Genomic DNA, 15,607 nt, shown 5'->3' on the forward strand with positions numbered 1-15,607 from the left:
GTATCTTATTTGTGAATCATGCAGCAGTAGACCCTCAAATCATCTCTGAATCTGTGCTGACACTGTCCTTCCTTCTGGAGGGTGGATACTTTTGTTCCCCATGGTCCCTGTGTGTGTTGTAAAGTAGTCTTCGCTCCAAGCTAACTCCGGTGATGGACTACAATCTCAATACAAATTAGTAAACTAAACATGAGATTGTAGTGCAGCACAGTAGCAAGTGATACACAAATGAGGTACATTTGTGTTAATAGTTAGGGTACTTGAATGAATTTTTGTAAGATTTAACTTCTGAGTTTAGTGTCACTTTAAGTATTGGGAAGTGCATTTTATTCTCCCAATACCTCTCTAATTCTTGTGAAGGTCTGCTGTAAGTGCTAGTTTCCCTAGGATACTGTAAAACATTCTCAGAATGCCCAGCAGCTTAGCTCGGTATGGCTGGAAATTGAATCGTGAAAACAGTTGAATAGTTAACAGTCTTTAACAGCAGGATATATGAAGGTTAAAGTGCAGAAATGCTCCCTTGTTTATCAGCATGCAAAGTTCAATTCCACTTTGGCTGGAGTGGAAATCTGCAGCTGCTCCAGTTAAAAAGTTTTCTCTCCTTTGTTATTGGATGAATGTAAAGCCCAGGCCTCCCACATCCAGACACAGAGAATTTCTTAACACGCCATGCCGTAACATATTCCTACATCGACTGATGGCAAGTTCCGCTTTTTAAGTCAGCTGGAAGATTCAGGTAGGCTTTCTGTATTGTTCAGTGTTTTCTATGTATGAATGTATCAGTGTTCAGTATTTGTATCTGTCTCTGTGTATCACCGTTAGATCCTACACAGATTACACAAAGAGATAATAAACACAGGCCCCTCCATTTGTCACATTGCCTTGCTAGGCTTTAGCAAACTAAGAGTATGAAACTACTTAAAGACATAAAAGAAAAGAATTTGAATAACTTTTAATAGACACTTTAACTAATGTCTTTACATGTAGTTAAAACACAATCTGCACAGTTTAAATGTTAAGAAAAAGAACACACTTATTCTAAAGTAATTTAGTACTTGACAATGTCCTAATAAAAATTGTATTATTTTATTCATTATGTATTCATGCATGCCTCAGTCCCAGTATGCTGCATGATTATTCAGATAATCTAAATGTGTAAACAAGAGGGATGCAACATTGGCACTCCAGCTGTGGTAAAACTACAATTTAGATCATGCATCTGGGAGTCATCACACCTCCCAACTTTTGGAAAAGGGAAAGAGAGCCACATTATAGCACAAAGGACGCATCTCTAACACCCCAGAATTACACAGACCATGAAGAATTACTCACAAAAGAATAAGCTAAAGTGACAAGAACTTGTTTGTCTCCTCTACATTTCCCTTATATTGGGGTTTCAAAATAAATGTAACAATTTAGGTTAAATGTATTAAATTAGTGTTGTAAAACATTTTTAAATGTTAAATAGTACATTTTATAGATATGTATACATCAGACCAAAAGGAGGGACAACTGAAGGAAAAAGAGGGACAGATAAATTTAGTTCCAAAAGAGGAACAGAGGAATTTTGTTTCAAAAGAGATGCAGAGGGATTTAGTTCCAAAAGAGGGAACACAGGGATTCAGCTCTAAAGAGGAACAGATGGATATAGCTCCAAAAGAGGGACAGAGGGATATAGCTCCAAAAGAGGGACAGAGGGATTTAGTTCCAAAAGCGGAATAGAGGGATATAGCTCCAAAAGAAAGACAGACGGATTAAGTTCCAAAAGAGGGACAGAGAAATACAGTTTCAAAAGAGGGACACAGGAATGTAGTTCCAAAAGAGGGACAGAGGGGTTTATTTTCAAAAAATGGACAGAGAAATACAGTTGCCAAAGAGGGACCGATGAATATAGTTACAAAAAAGGGACAAAGGAATACAGTTTTAAAAGAGGGACATAATGATTTAATTCCCAAAGAGACAGTTTCTCCAAATGAAGGACACAGGGAGGGATGGAGTCATGCCTGTGGCTGTCTGTCTTGCAATGCCTCATGGCACTTGTAGTTCCACAACAGTTGACATGCTGAGGTTACTTACCCCTTACTTACTAAACTGTCATGCTATCATATAAATGTAGCAAGGAAAAATAGAATTATTGAAAGCTAATATTCATTTTGTGCTTGCTCTCTCTATTTTCATTCTACTATACATAATTATCTGTCATTTGTTTTGAGCTATAGATTAAATTCACAGCATTGAGCTTTCTGTTCTTTTCTTTTATTTCAAAATGATAACATATGAGACTAAAAGCTAATGTACAGTGTACAGGACAAAGGCATAATTCCATAAATTGCTCCTAAAAGTATGACATCCACAGTTTTGCAGATATAATCATCTCCACACTTGGGCACCAGGAACATCTAGTATATAGATTGTAAGTTGATATTTGTTATGGTTTCCAGGGACAGGGGCGCACAGCTGCTCCCGTATGAGGTTAAAATAAACCAGATGCTATTTTAAGGCTCTGCCTCTTAAAGCGGGATATACATAATCATGTTCTTTTTTCAAAACTTATATTTGCATGTAAAAAAAATACACAAATAAAAACAAATCTGCTAAATCCTTTATGTTTGAAGTAAAGGCAAGACTGGGAACTTCTTAAGATTCTTTTGTGAGTCATCTGGCAACATTTCTCTTATGCAAGCAGTTTGAGAGTAGCCAAAACTTAGGCTTCCTGTATGTGCGTTCAGAAAAATATTCGCTAGCTGCAGTACAGATGCCATTACTGATCTGTAAAACATTGTAATTATTTTATGTTTACTTATAAATAAGAAAGAATAGCAGTCTGACAAATGAGAATTGCAAATTTTACTTAGAAGGAGCAAAGGTTGCTTAAAACAGTCCAGTGTTCAGGATCACATTTGTTTTGGTTTTGTAAAGAGGTTATCTTTAACCACTTGCTGACCAGGGCATTAAACCCCCTTCCTGGTCAGGCCATTTTTCAGTATTCAGCGCTGCAGTACTGTGACTGACATTTATTCAGTCATGGAACGCTGTAATGAAATACATTTTATACCATTTTTTAGGGACAGATAGAGCTTTCTTTTGGTGGTGTTTAATTACCACTGCGGGTTTTTATTTTTTACTATATAATAAAAAAAGAACCGAAAAATTTGAAAAAAAAAACTGCTTTCCCTACTTTATGTTATAAAACATTTATCAGCACCCACATTTTTGGTAAAATATAAAAGACGGGGTCATGTCGGGTAAATAGACAACAAACATGTCAAGCTTTAAAATTGCGTGCGCTCGCGAAATCGCAAAAAACTACCATGCCACAGGCATGGCCATAGGCGATGCTTTAAAAGCTTTTAACGCTCATTAGTTTAGTGTTATCAGTGATTGATGGCCCTAGAATTATTGCTCGCACTCCGATTTGTGCGGCGTAATGGTTGTTTTCGCACAAAGGTGCACCCGACGCATATTTACGTTTATAAGTGCGTGCACGTGGTGGCGGGGAACTTAAAACTTTTTTGGGGTGTTTTTTTTTATGTGGGACTTTAATATTTTTTTCTCACTTAACTTGATTGCTATCACATAGGGGGATAACAAGCCCACTATGTGATAGCCAATATACACTGACAGGCCCTCTTTATGGAGACATCAGGGGTCTCTAAGACCCCTAATGTCACCTAGGGACCCCCAAAGAAGCTGATGAAGCAGAGATCTGTATTGTATTACTACTCTAGTACCAATTTGGTATATACACAAAAAATAGTGGAAAACCATTATGCTTAGTATGCATGGTTATGGACAGCATTCCTCAGTTTCCTACCAAGCTCTCACTGCACAGTTTATAATTACGGTGGCTTGAAGTATTCTATGGACTTCAGGTGATCAAAACTGCTTGTGCTCACTTCAACTGCCCTATTAAGTTCTGGTTAGCAAGTGGTTATAAGGCAGAGACCATTGTTTCCTTTTTCTTATTATTACAAATTTATGAGTGGCTTGCCAGCATTAGGGCAAACCACTAACCAAACACTAGGAAAAATACGCTGCCCTCCTTATTTTCGATGTGTAACAAAGCATATTTGTTTTTTTTTGCTTTCCTGGAGGCTGGAAGATGAACTCTGAGTCAGAAAAGCCACTTATTGCTACTAAGCCAGCACTGAGTGAATCTCAAGCTATTACCCTGGTGGAGAATGTATATGGCCTGCAAGTGTGTAAAGTGAAGCCCCTACCAAGTTATGATGACCAAAATTTCTATATCCAGACCACGAGTGATGTAACAAGTGCTGGAAATGAATTTATCTTGAAGATTTTAAATGGTGAAGACAGTAAAGGCACAGAACTCATTGAAGCACAAACATATGTCATGAAGTTCTTGCATGAGGAAGGTCTTCCTACCCAAGATCCTATATTCACAAAAAGTGGTCATATCATGTCCGTAGAAGCTATAGGTAAGTCTAGTACAAATTAAACTTCAAACATCAACAAAGAATGTGAATACTATATCAATTCTAGGAATCATGCAACTGCAGACTGTTATTTCATTTGTGAAATATGCCATTATAGAGTTGCAGACCACTAGTTTATTTCAGAGCAAATAGATGCCTAAACTGCACTGCCATTTACCTTAAGGTATTGACAGCTATTAGGTCTGCCTGTATAAATCATTATATATCCAAAAAGTTTTGGCTCCCAAACGGGTGCTTGTAATGACTGCGGATGCCGCCACTCAAAATCCAGTAACAAATGCAGATGTCATCAGCACTTCGACACGAAGATTCACGTCAGTGCAAATCTGCTTTATTGATAGATGTCATAAAGACAAGCGCTTACGGGGCCACGCAGGGTCCCCTTCATGAGGCTCGTTAATGACAATACACAATATCGTATTCTATCGAATACATATAAATAAATAAATGAATGAAAGGGACCCTGGTAGGCCTCGAAAGCGATTGTCTTCATGAAATCTATCAATAAAGTGGATTTGCACTGACGTGAATCTTCGTGCTGGAGGGCAAATAAGTTACATCCCAATGGTTGTAGTTTACAATATTTATTACATGGAGATTATTCAGGTACAATCACCAGGCGGCCGCTATGGGGCCCGGGTACAGGGGGGCCCGGTCGGGGCATCCCTCTGATGCCGTGTGGGCCGCCTGGGTCGCTATGGCATGTAAGGGTGCTGGCTGTCACTGACACAGCTCAGCAGCGGCTGTGAAGATCACTGACAACCTGTCAGTGATGTGTGCAGCGGCCGCGGCGCGTTTCCCCTCACAGCCGCTGCGGAGCTGTATCAGTGACAGCCAGCAGCTGCAGCAGAAGGCCAGCATTCACAGTGAAGGAGGAGGTGGGCCCGCCTAAGAGCAACCCCGCCTCTTCTTACATCACTGGCCAGCGACCTAAGAGCAGGCGGGCCCGTCGATAGAAGAGGAGGCGGGGCCCGGGATGGAAGAGGAGGCGGGGCCGGGCGACCACGGAGGCAGACAGGTAAGAGGTGTGCAGCCCATCTGAGACCCTGCAGAGCCCCCTATAGAGAGTCTATTGTGGGCTCTGCAGGGTCACTCTCAAGTGGGCTGTTTGGTATATCAGGTGGGCTCTGCAAGTGGCATAACTAGCAATCACGGGGCCCCATACAAAATTTTGCTATGGGGCTCTATGATTTCTAGTTACGCCCCTGGGTACAATACAAGGAGAGGAGTGAGATAATCCATAGCAAATAGCCATAATTGTACAAGATAGATTTTGAAAAGCTATGCCGGTGCCCTTCATTTTGCTGCTAAACCACAAGATCCTTACTCACATGAGCCACCCCACAGCAGGTGCATGAAACAACTAAGTTCTGAAAGAATCATGCTTGCACGACAAACATTAAGAAATGAGAAATCAGCAGTTAAAAACCATGCATCAGCACTTACCGTATATGTTCCGAGATAGTGGAACATAAAACCATACAACGCAATCTCACACACACACACCCCTGAGACAAAGTTCAATACATACTTTTGCTTAGGAGAAAATGAATGAACTTTTTTTCTTAATTCTGGAAGCTGAGTGGACATTTCTGTACATTTTATGTTAATTATTAAATGATTCTACTAGGAATACACTGAGTGGCCAGATTATTATGACCACCCCATCAGTACTTCGTTGGGCCACGAGATAACTCCACGAAATGACTTTGTTGGGCCGCCTCGTGACTCCACGAGATGTTGAAAGGTGATGCGAGGAATCTGACACTGCACTGTTGCCCTTCTGTTGTCTTGTACCAGTCTTGCCACTCTCCGTTCTGCCCTAACATTGACTAGTCGCTGACGGCCACAATTCGCACGTTCAGACCCAGATTTTCGGCTGACAGTCCAGTCTTTAAACACTTTAACAACAGCTGCTCTTGAACATTTAACGAATTCTGCTGTTTTGCTGATACTCGCTCCATGGCTCGCGCCAACAATCATCCCACATTCAAAGGCTGTTAAATCGCGTTGTTTACCCATATCTTCAGAAAATAATCACTTCTACTGTCGTGGTAAACAACCTGCTTCCCTATTTATAATGGTCTGGCCCTCTAGCAACTTCAGCGCGAAATTATAGCTAATTTGCCTACAAGCATCAGGTGGTCATAATAAACTGGCCACTCAGTGTATATGTAGCACAAAAAGGTCAATCTAATAAAGCTAAGCAGGGGGGAACTGAAAGCCTCATTAGAACTGTTTAAAATAAAAAATTTGTTTTTTTTTTCCATTAGAAATAGGTCAACACTCTGCTTCAATAGTATAAACCTTCCTAGTAGATATAAAGTAGATATACAGACTACACCCTTCTCAGTTATAAATTCACTATTAGAAAATAATAACGATATTCAGAAAACTCTATGCATACCCTATAGCAGAAATTGTGTGTTCATGATTATTTATTTAGCTATTTCAGGTATTTATATAGCACTTTGCACATATATAGCAATTTATACAGTGCTTTGTGTATTGTATGTTAAGGAGCTTACAATCTAAGGTCCCTATCTCACATGCATACACACACATACTAGGGCCAATTTAGACAGGAGGCAAGTCATCTTCCAGCATGTCTTTGGAGTGTGAGGAAAACAAGAGTACTCAGAGGAAACCCACACATGCACAGGGAGAACATTCAGGGTTATTTACAAAAGCGTGAAGAGTTTGGAGAAGGCAGGAGAAGTGAACAATCTAGGACAACATAGCTGAACTGGAAAGTGAGCTGGATTGGAGAATTTTTCCAAATCAGCTATGTGGTCCTAGATTGTTCACTTGTGCTGCCGTCTCCAAACTCTTCATCCTTCTGTGAATACCGTGTTTCCCCGAAAGTAAGACCTACCCCGAAAATAAGACCTAGCACTATCTTTGGGGATTTCTGTAATATAAGACCTACCCCGAAAATAAGACCTAGTTCGGTGGTAGGGCTTATATTACAATACTTTATTTTTTTATTTAGAGGAATAATTATTTGTTTTGAAAAAAATATTCCTACAGTGTGCTTCCATGATATTGAGGCTACCAAAAGAATTGAGAAAGTTCACAAAAAAAAGTAATGATTCACTGCAATTATTTAATCACATGAAAAGAAAATTCCAGTTTATTTTTTTTTATGCGGTCAGTCCTTTAGTAAATCAGCCTTAAAGCAGATCCCCAGGATTTTAAAAAGTGAACCCTTGCATTGGGGCTACCCCTGCACTGCAATAGTTAACTGCTTGTTTTGGTGTAAGGAATGGAATAAAGATACACTCACCCGATCCTCGTTCCTGCAGCAGTGAAGGTTCACCTCTCTACCCCTCCACTCCGACTGTAGAATGTCCCTCGGCATCCTCAAGTATAATGCAAGTGAATAGACCTTGCATAGACCTGCTGACATCAGTGGGGTGTTGGAAATGCAACAACATATGCTAACACACTAATTGTTTTGCTGACTGTAACTATGTCTTTTGAACAGTAGATGGCGCTGTAGTGCAATGTTAGTCTATGCTAGTTTTTCTATATGCATGCTTACATCCAGGGCCGTAGATAATTTTTCTCCCTGGGGGGGGGTTCAGCTTCCTCAAATTATAAGACTTTACCTAGCAGACACACCAATACATCTATGATCTATATGTTTCCTCTCTACAACGCTGTATACATACATGTAACGTTCTTATAAGCAAGTAAACTTAATTCTGCATTCCTTAAGATGTCTCTGCTTCAGCTAAACACATAACCAACATGGGGCTTAGACCACCGGAGCCCGGGGGGAAAAGAGGCTTCAGGGATCAGTCTAGCAACCAGGCAGGACCAAGGATCGGTTGAGTATTTCTTCTATATTTTTGCCCTTAGTCCAAAACGAGCAGTTAACCCTTGCAATGTGGGGGTAGGTCCATTGCCAGGGTTAATTTTTGAAAATCCTGGAGTTCCTCTTTATTGTGTTTGAGAAGCATACTGGGCTTTCTCAATTTTTTATTGCCTTTGTCTAAATGAAAAACCGTATGAAGTAGCAGAGGCAGGGGCTGTCTCTGCTCTGGTAATTTAGCTAAGTGTATTAATCAGTTATTAAGAGGTTACATTATTTGTTAGCCCCCAACAAAAGCCTGGTAGGTTCCTGGAAAATGATATGCAGTGAGACATGTTCATACTAAATTCTCTGTGAAAATATTGTTCTGTTCTGTGTGATGGAAAAACTTCATTTTTTACATTGAACCATACTGTAGGTAACCTGCATTACTTTTTATCAGCCAAGTGCTTTTAAATAAATTTAAGGTTGTGGTAAGAATAGGAGTTAGGCTTAGGTTAACAGCTAGGTTGAGGTTTGGTCATAGTGGTCAGGTTGAGGCTACACGTTATATTTAGTGGATAGTCTGAGGTTTGGGGGCAGATTTAAGAGTTGGCAGACAGTTGACTTAATCCATAGTTGCCTTGGAGATCATTGAGAAGTTTATTCCAAACTGTGCAGATCTTTACAACAGGGAACATAGCATAGGTGAAGAGATCCTACTGTGAGCCACTAGCAAGGACATGTGGCTGAGATGAAAACTGGAACATAATGAAGAAGGGTGGAGCTATCTACAAAGAGGAAAACTGAACTATGGGGTAGGGTGGAGACAAACACCAGAGACAGATGAGGCAAATAATATTTAAAGGCATATCACTTGACAATTACACACAAACCTGTAGGCACCGTGGAAGCTTCCTTTTTTCAGTTTTCATGCATAGAACCCAAGAAAAATGTACCATAAAACAGACATTCTCAAACACATTAAATATATACGTTGAAGCTGTTTTACCGGCCTGTCTGGCAGGAAGTTCAGTTCAGTAACACAGAGCTTGTTGTTCTTCCAGCCTGTGACTAGACAGTGAAAGGAAAATGTAAGGCTAATGAGCTCATATATCTGTCACTCTGCTCTTTCCTCCTATCAGCATGGCCCCTTGCAGGGCAGCACAAGTGATTGGCTCCTTGTGCTGCTTCTCCCTCCCCCAGTCTGAGATTTACTTGGACTGCAAGATGCTGATTCCTAGTCATATTCAGGTACTTACACTGCTTGCATAAAAAAATTCATATTAATATAATTAAATACATGTCAATAAATACACAGTTCCATTATTGTACCTTTTTTTGCTGCCTGGAGTTAAAGGAGAACTATGGGGTCAGGGATTTTCCCCATAGTTCTCCTTAGGGTAACGGGAGGACACAAACTAGCGTCCTCCCGTCACCCAAGGCTCAGTATACCGCGAGCTACAGCTCGCGGTATACTGAGACGCTGCAGCCGGAGCGGATCCTGACATTGATGTCGAGATCCGCCCAGCTGCGTGAGTGACAGCTGGCTCTGCCTATCTAGAGGCAGAGCCAGCTGTACCCGCCCCGTCCGTTCCGCCAGTCAGCGCTGGAGGATCGGAGCAGGGAGAGGGGAATCCAGCCCCTCACCTGTCACGGCAGAGAGCCGTGACAGGATCGAGAGGTGAGCGAACGCCGGTATGTGTGCGCTCACTTCCCGATCTACTGAGCCGACCTGTGACAGTGTCATTGTCACAGGTCGGTTAGAACTATGAGGTGAGTGAAAAGCACTCACCTCATAGTTCTCCTTTAAAGATGAAACATTGCTGTACCTTTTTGAGAAGACATTTCAGGACTGGTGTATGAGAAGGGAACCGGTTCTGTACAGCAATGTTTCATCTTTAACTCCAGGCAGCTAAAAAAGGCACAATAATGGAGCTGTGTATTTATTAACATGTATTTAATTATATTAATATGTATTTTTTTATGCAAGCAGTGTAAGTACCTGACAGATTTGTTTTCTGCCCATAGCAAGCAATATAAATGCTTGCTTCATTTTCGAACTTGACAGCAGAAATGACAGCTGGAAGCTGATTGGTGGCTATGGGTAGCAATAAATTTATCCTTTAGCACACTTGTCATACATCAGAACCCTTGAGTCATTATTGATACATTTTCATGGGAGTATTCTAGCCATGGTTTGCATTTGTACATGCTCTCCATTCCACATTATGATGATTTTATTACATAAAGTTTCATCAGTAAAAAGGATTTTTAGTAATATTTAAAAAGGAAACACAAAAGTTCATTTTCTAGTTTTCTTAAAATGTTTGTCTGTAAGCTTGGAAAACATAACTAACATACTTAATTCTCCCACCTTAGACTATGGAGACGTAGTACAGCATCATGCGGTGAGGCTTCTGACCTACCTTCCTGGAACACCAGCAGCTGAAATTACAGCAACGCCGCAGATTTTATTCGACATCGGCAAAATGGCAGCCATTCTTGATGCGAAATTAACAAAGGTGTATCATGAGTCTCTGTGTTTTGTCTATTTTTGTTCAGTTACAAAGGGTCTTGATTATGAAAAGGAAGATTTGTGTGTTACCTACAGCACCAAGATTCTTCCCGATTGATAAACCTGCACAGAAAGGGCTCATGCACATCAGCGTTTTTTTGTCTTACAACATAAAATTGCGGGTGTATTTCCCCGCCCAGGATACACAGCTGCCTGGGTTCATGCCACTAAATGCATAAAGCCGTATGCCCCTGGACATACAACAATTCATTACTATGGATGGCTGCACACAGCAGCTGTGTATCCCGGGCTCCAAAATATAAAAGTGATGAATGTATTCATTCAATGTATGCCAAAAGATGTCCGTGTGCATGAGCCCTATAAGTGCTGGAACTAGACAAGCAGGTATATGTTACTCCTTCCCATTCACTGATCCATTGTCATTTTGTCCATAGATACTCTGTAGCTTAGTTTGAAAAATCTGTATTGTGCAGAACCTCAACCCTAAATCAAAAAGCAGTTTTAGAAGGTGTATGGTGATCATTTACATGAGCATTTATCACAGCAGCTGCTTGATATGGGGTTGGCAATGTTCGTATTCTGATCGCAAACTAAGTTTTCACCTCATGTGCTGCATGTTACTAGGACACCAAGCCAAGCTCTTGCGGTAATAAACTGTGATGAAAGCAGCTGCTCCCAGACTTGTATGCCCCATATTAGTTCTGGGCAGTGAAGCTGAACCTATTCACCTAGTATCTTCCCAAGAAAAATAATGGCACATGAGCTGGAGAATGGCTGCTTCCATCAGACTCTTTACAATAAGCTGCTTTGCCATGTTTCTCCTGGGTCCATTAGTTACTTTACAGGGAAGCAAGGATTAGAATAACAGACCCATAGGAGGAAGTAGAATGGTGGGATTACAAGTGGGAAAGACCTTGGTGGTCACTGATGAACACATTAAAGCAACCTTGCCAGTCACCGAAAAAAATCTACAGTTCCAGCGGCCTGTGCCTCCTACCTTCACTCATTTAAGCAATGCAGGCATCAGGCGGCACTTCCAGGAGTGCATGAGTGTATCTGTTTACCCACCATATGCCATGGTTCTATCCTCCAACCTCTATATTAGGACAGGACACAACAATGACATAGGGGTTGGAGGAATTAACCACAGCGAGCGGCAGGGGACCCTTGCTACAGAGTGCTGAAAAGTCTTTAGGAGGCTGCAGCACTGTAAAAGAGCAAAGGAAGGAGATACAGGGTTCAAGAATGGGTATAATACCTCTTCTATTGCAGGGAACTGCCGTTTAGATGTTTTAGGTGACTACAAGTGTCATTTTAATAATTCAAATGCAGAATTGTAGGCTCTGAGCAGTGTAATTACTGTCCAGCTATAAAAGTGATATATACACTATAATATTTCTAAAAGTGTATAATAAATATGATATTCCTACAACCAATACTCCATGAACAAATACTGAAAAAACAACCCTAACCCTAAACTAGTATTTGTTCAAAGAGTTTCGGTTGGAGGAATATCATATTTATTATTCACTTTTAGAATTATTACTGTGTATATATCACTTTTATAGCCTGGCTTTTTTTTCACATTTTAAGTACTTAGCTGATTACACAGATTAAAGCTGCTTGCTGTTACTTTTTAGGGGAGTGGAACAAGGTCTTTTAAAACAGTGTGGTTATTGTGTTTATTCTATGCAGCCAAGAGGAGTATATATGATATGGTACAAAACATCTGACATTGATGCAGTTCCCATAGGGGATTGAAGCTGTTGGCGGTGGTTACCCTTTTTTACCAGTTTGAACATTTTACATTTTTTATTTTTTTTTGGTATTCCAACTAGTAATTCAATTATAAGTTAACACATGCTTTTCCTTTAGAACTGAAAGCAATTTGTACTCATTTCAGAAATTTCAGCATCCATATGAAGAATATTTCAACCGCAGAGAGTTTCTTTGGAATCTGTCAAACACCCCTTTTCTGAGGAAGTATTTATATGCGGTTACAGATGAAAATTTACGTGAAAGAATTGAAGAAGTCATCGGCCAATTTGAGTCTTCTGTGCAACCGAATCTGAAACTGTTTCGCAAGTGTAAGTGATTTGATCTGGTACAGTATATACACTGATGAGAGTACATGGGGAAGCTCTAATAATTTGATGCTAGTGACTATGATGTTATCCAGATGACAAGATCCTGAAGACTCTGTGTAATATTTAATATATGTCAAAATATAGCGTTACTGCCTCTGAAAAGCAGTACAGACAGGCGCCCGACTTAAGAACAACCCGTACTTACGAACCGAGTCCGATTGCCCCCCCCCCGAGATTAGTGCCGCTCCCAAGTCCCGCGTCTTACCTCTGCCACCCGCAGGTCCCACGGTGTAGTGACACAACTACATACAGCTGTCACTCAGTGCGACAGACTGTGCTGCGGTTCATTGTAAAAAAAAATTTGTACAAGTTTTTACAGTAAAGTCGTTGACACTGAGTCACACTTGTATGTGCCGGCGGCTGTGCGGGATCCGATGTACACCGGAGGCTGCCTGTCATTTAGGAGAACTGTTTAGCCTGGCGGAGCCGATACGAGACTCTGCAGGCACCGCCAGACAGCCACATCCTGCTGTTTGGGTCATCGTGAGGACACTCTCCCGTGATCCCTCCCCTCCACTGGCCACCATGGACGCAGGAGAAGAGGTGCTGCAGCCTGCATGTGTTAGGTGAGGTTGGCGAGTGTATGGAGGATGGATGGCTTGGGGGGAAAGGGGGGATTGGTGGACTGTAGCTGGGCTGGTGGTATTCAGCATTGCTGTATAATGACTATACAGCAATGCTCAATACCACCAGCTATACAGGACTACAAATCCCAGCAACATTATACAAAGCTGATGGTATTCTGCATTGTTGTATAAAGTATTGTTATAATTTGTAGTCCTGTATAGCTGGTGGCAGGGGCGGAAAATGTACCTGTTCCGACTTACATACAAATTCAACTTCAGAACAAACATACAGTCCCTATCTTGTATGTAACCCGGGGACTGCCTGTACGTGGTCAATGCCTGATGGATTTTAATCAGCACTTTTCAAAGGTTACATCTCTTCTCACCTAATTCTACATCAGGCTTTTACTATTATAGGGTAGACTAACCGTAAAGCAGAACTCCTGGCAAACAGTTTATTACACAGATAAAATACGTATATGGGAGCTGGTTTACCTGCCAAATAATTTGCATTTTAGTCCTTCGAATCCTGACATCAATACAGATTTGCCACACAGCCCACGTCTGTCTGGCAGGGCAGGAGACTTGATTCCTGACTATTCCCTTCTGCAGTTAAAGTGACAATAAAGTCAAAAGGTTTTTAAGCTATTTGAAATGCTGATGAAATCACCTACAATAGATACCACTTCTTGATGTTTAAAAGTGTTAGTTTCCCGCAGAATCAGCTGGTCCCTGAGCACTGGCCCTGATATCCTGCTTTAGGATGTCTCATTTCCCTTGCAGAGTCCAATGGAGCCACCTTTGTGTGTACTAGTAAGCCGTGTGGGTCTCCACAAACATACAAGCAGACCAAAGCAATCCATCCCTTGCTCACTGCTCCCCTCTCCTCTATCCTGCTCCCTCCTCCAAGCTAGTAGATGGATGGTTGCTGGAGACTGTGCTGTCCCTTGTCATATTGTACTAGACAGGAAGTTCAGGGAAGCTGAGATGAGAGAGTTGGAGCAAGCTGTTTAGAAACATGATAACTGTAAGTACTAGGGCAAAAATGAAAATAAATACTTTGCTGGGCAATGTATATTGGTTTACTGGATTAATTACTGAAAAAATGTTTGAGAGTTTAATACTAATTTAAGTAACACTTACAGGTCTTTTCCCTCCAACAGTCTTTGACTGGACAGTGAAGGGAGACGCAGACTCATCTGTCTGTCACTTTGATCTATCCTATCAGCATGGTCCTTGTTAGCTCCTTGTGCTGCTCTTCCGTCTCCCAGTCTGAGGTCTGCTGTACAGGGACTTGTTATATTGGAGAATGCTGAATGCTCAGACCAGTGTCAAGATTTTCAAACACCCTTTTGCACACAGAGCCTCTGCATGTAAAGTCTGATGGTCCATGCATGGCGTGATACAACAGGTTCCTTGGACCATTGGACCATATAAGGGTTCCCATTAGAGTTATAATTAAAGGAGAACTATGAGGCGAGTTTTTTTCACTCAACCTCATAGTTCGAGCCGACGTGTGACAATGAAACTGTCACACGTCGGCTCAATAGATCGGGAAGTGAGTGAATACATACCGTCGCTCGCTCACTTCTTGATCATGTCCCTGCAGAGACCCGTGACTGTCAGTCACGGCTCCCTGCAGGGATTCCCCCCTCCCCTTCCCCCCCTCCCCGCTCCGATCCTCCAGCGCTGACCGGCAGAACGGACGGGGAGGGGGCAGGTACAGCTGGGTCTGCCTCTACATAGGCAGAGTCAGCTGTCAATCACGCAGCTGGATGGATCTCGACAGTAATGTCGGGATCCGTCCCGGCTGCGGCGGTCTCAGTATACCGCGAGCTGTAGCTCAAAATATACTGGGCTTTGGTTCACAGGAGGACGCTAGTTTATGTCCTCCCGTGACCATTAGGAGAACTATGTGGAAAAACACTTACCCCATAGTTCTCCTTTAAAGAGTAGCTATGGTGGATTATGCAGACATCCCAACCTGCAAAACCTTATTTCAGGGAGGTTCCCATCTCATTTCAGGGAGGTGCCCTTTCTGTTTTTTGGGTTGGTTTTTTTACAGCGGCTGTCGTCAGAATATAAAAGAAATAATAATGATT

At 41.5% G+C, this 15,607-nt stretch overlaps 1 protein-coding gene across 1 annotated transcript in view; it reads left to right on the forward strand.

Moving 5' to 3' along the window:
• The first annotated feature begins 712 nt into the window (after nucleotides 1–712).
• HYKK (hydroxylysine kinase) overlaps nucleotides 713–15,607 on the forward strand; it is a 21,992-nt gene continuing 7,097 nt past the window's right edge. The window contains exons 1-4 of the mRNA XM_018563535.1: nucleotides 713–736; nucleotides 4,095–4,439; nucleotides 10,636–10,778; nucleotides 12,696–12,879. Coding sequence (XP_018419037.1) covers nucleotides 4,103–4,439; nucleotides 10,636–10,778; nucleotides 12,696–12,879 — 664 coding nt within the window. The 5' untranslated portion in view covers nucleotides 713–736; nucleotides 4,095–4,102. The remainder of the gene's footprint in view (nucleotides 737–4,094; nucleotides 4,440–10,635; nucleotides 10,779–12,695; nucleotides 12,880–15,607) is intronic.

The sequence above is a fragment of the Nanorana parkeri genome, unplaced genomic scaffold (genome assembly GCF_000935625.1).
Source record: "Nanorana parkeri isolate BGI_ZX_2015 unplaced genomic scaffold, ASM93562v1 scaffold672, whole genome shotgun sequence".
Lineage (NCBI taxonomy): Eukaryota > Metazoa > Chordata > Amphibia > Anura > Dicroglossidae > Nanorana > Nanorana parkeri.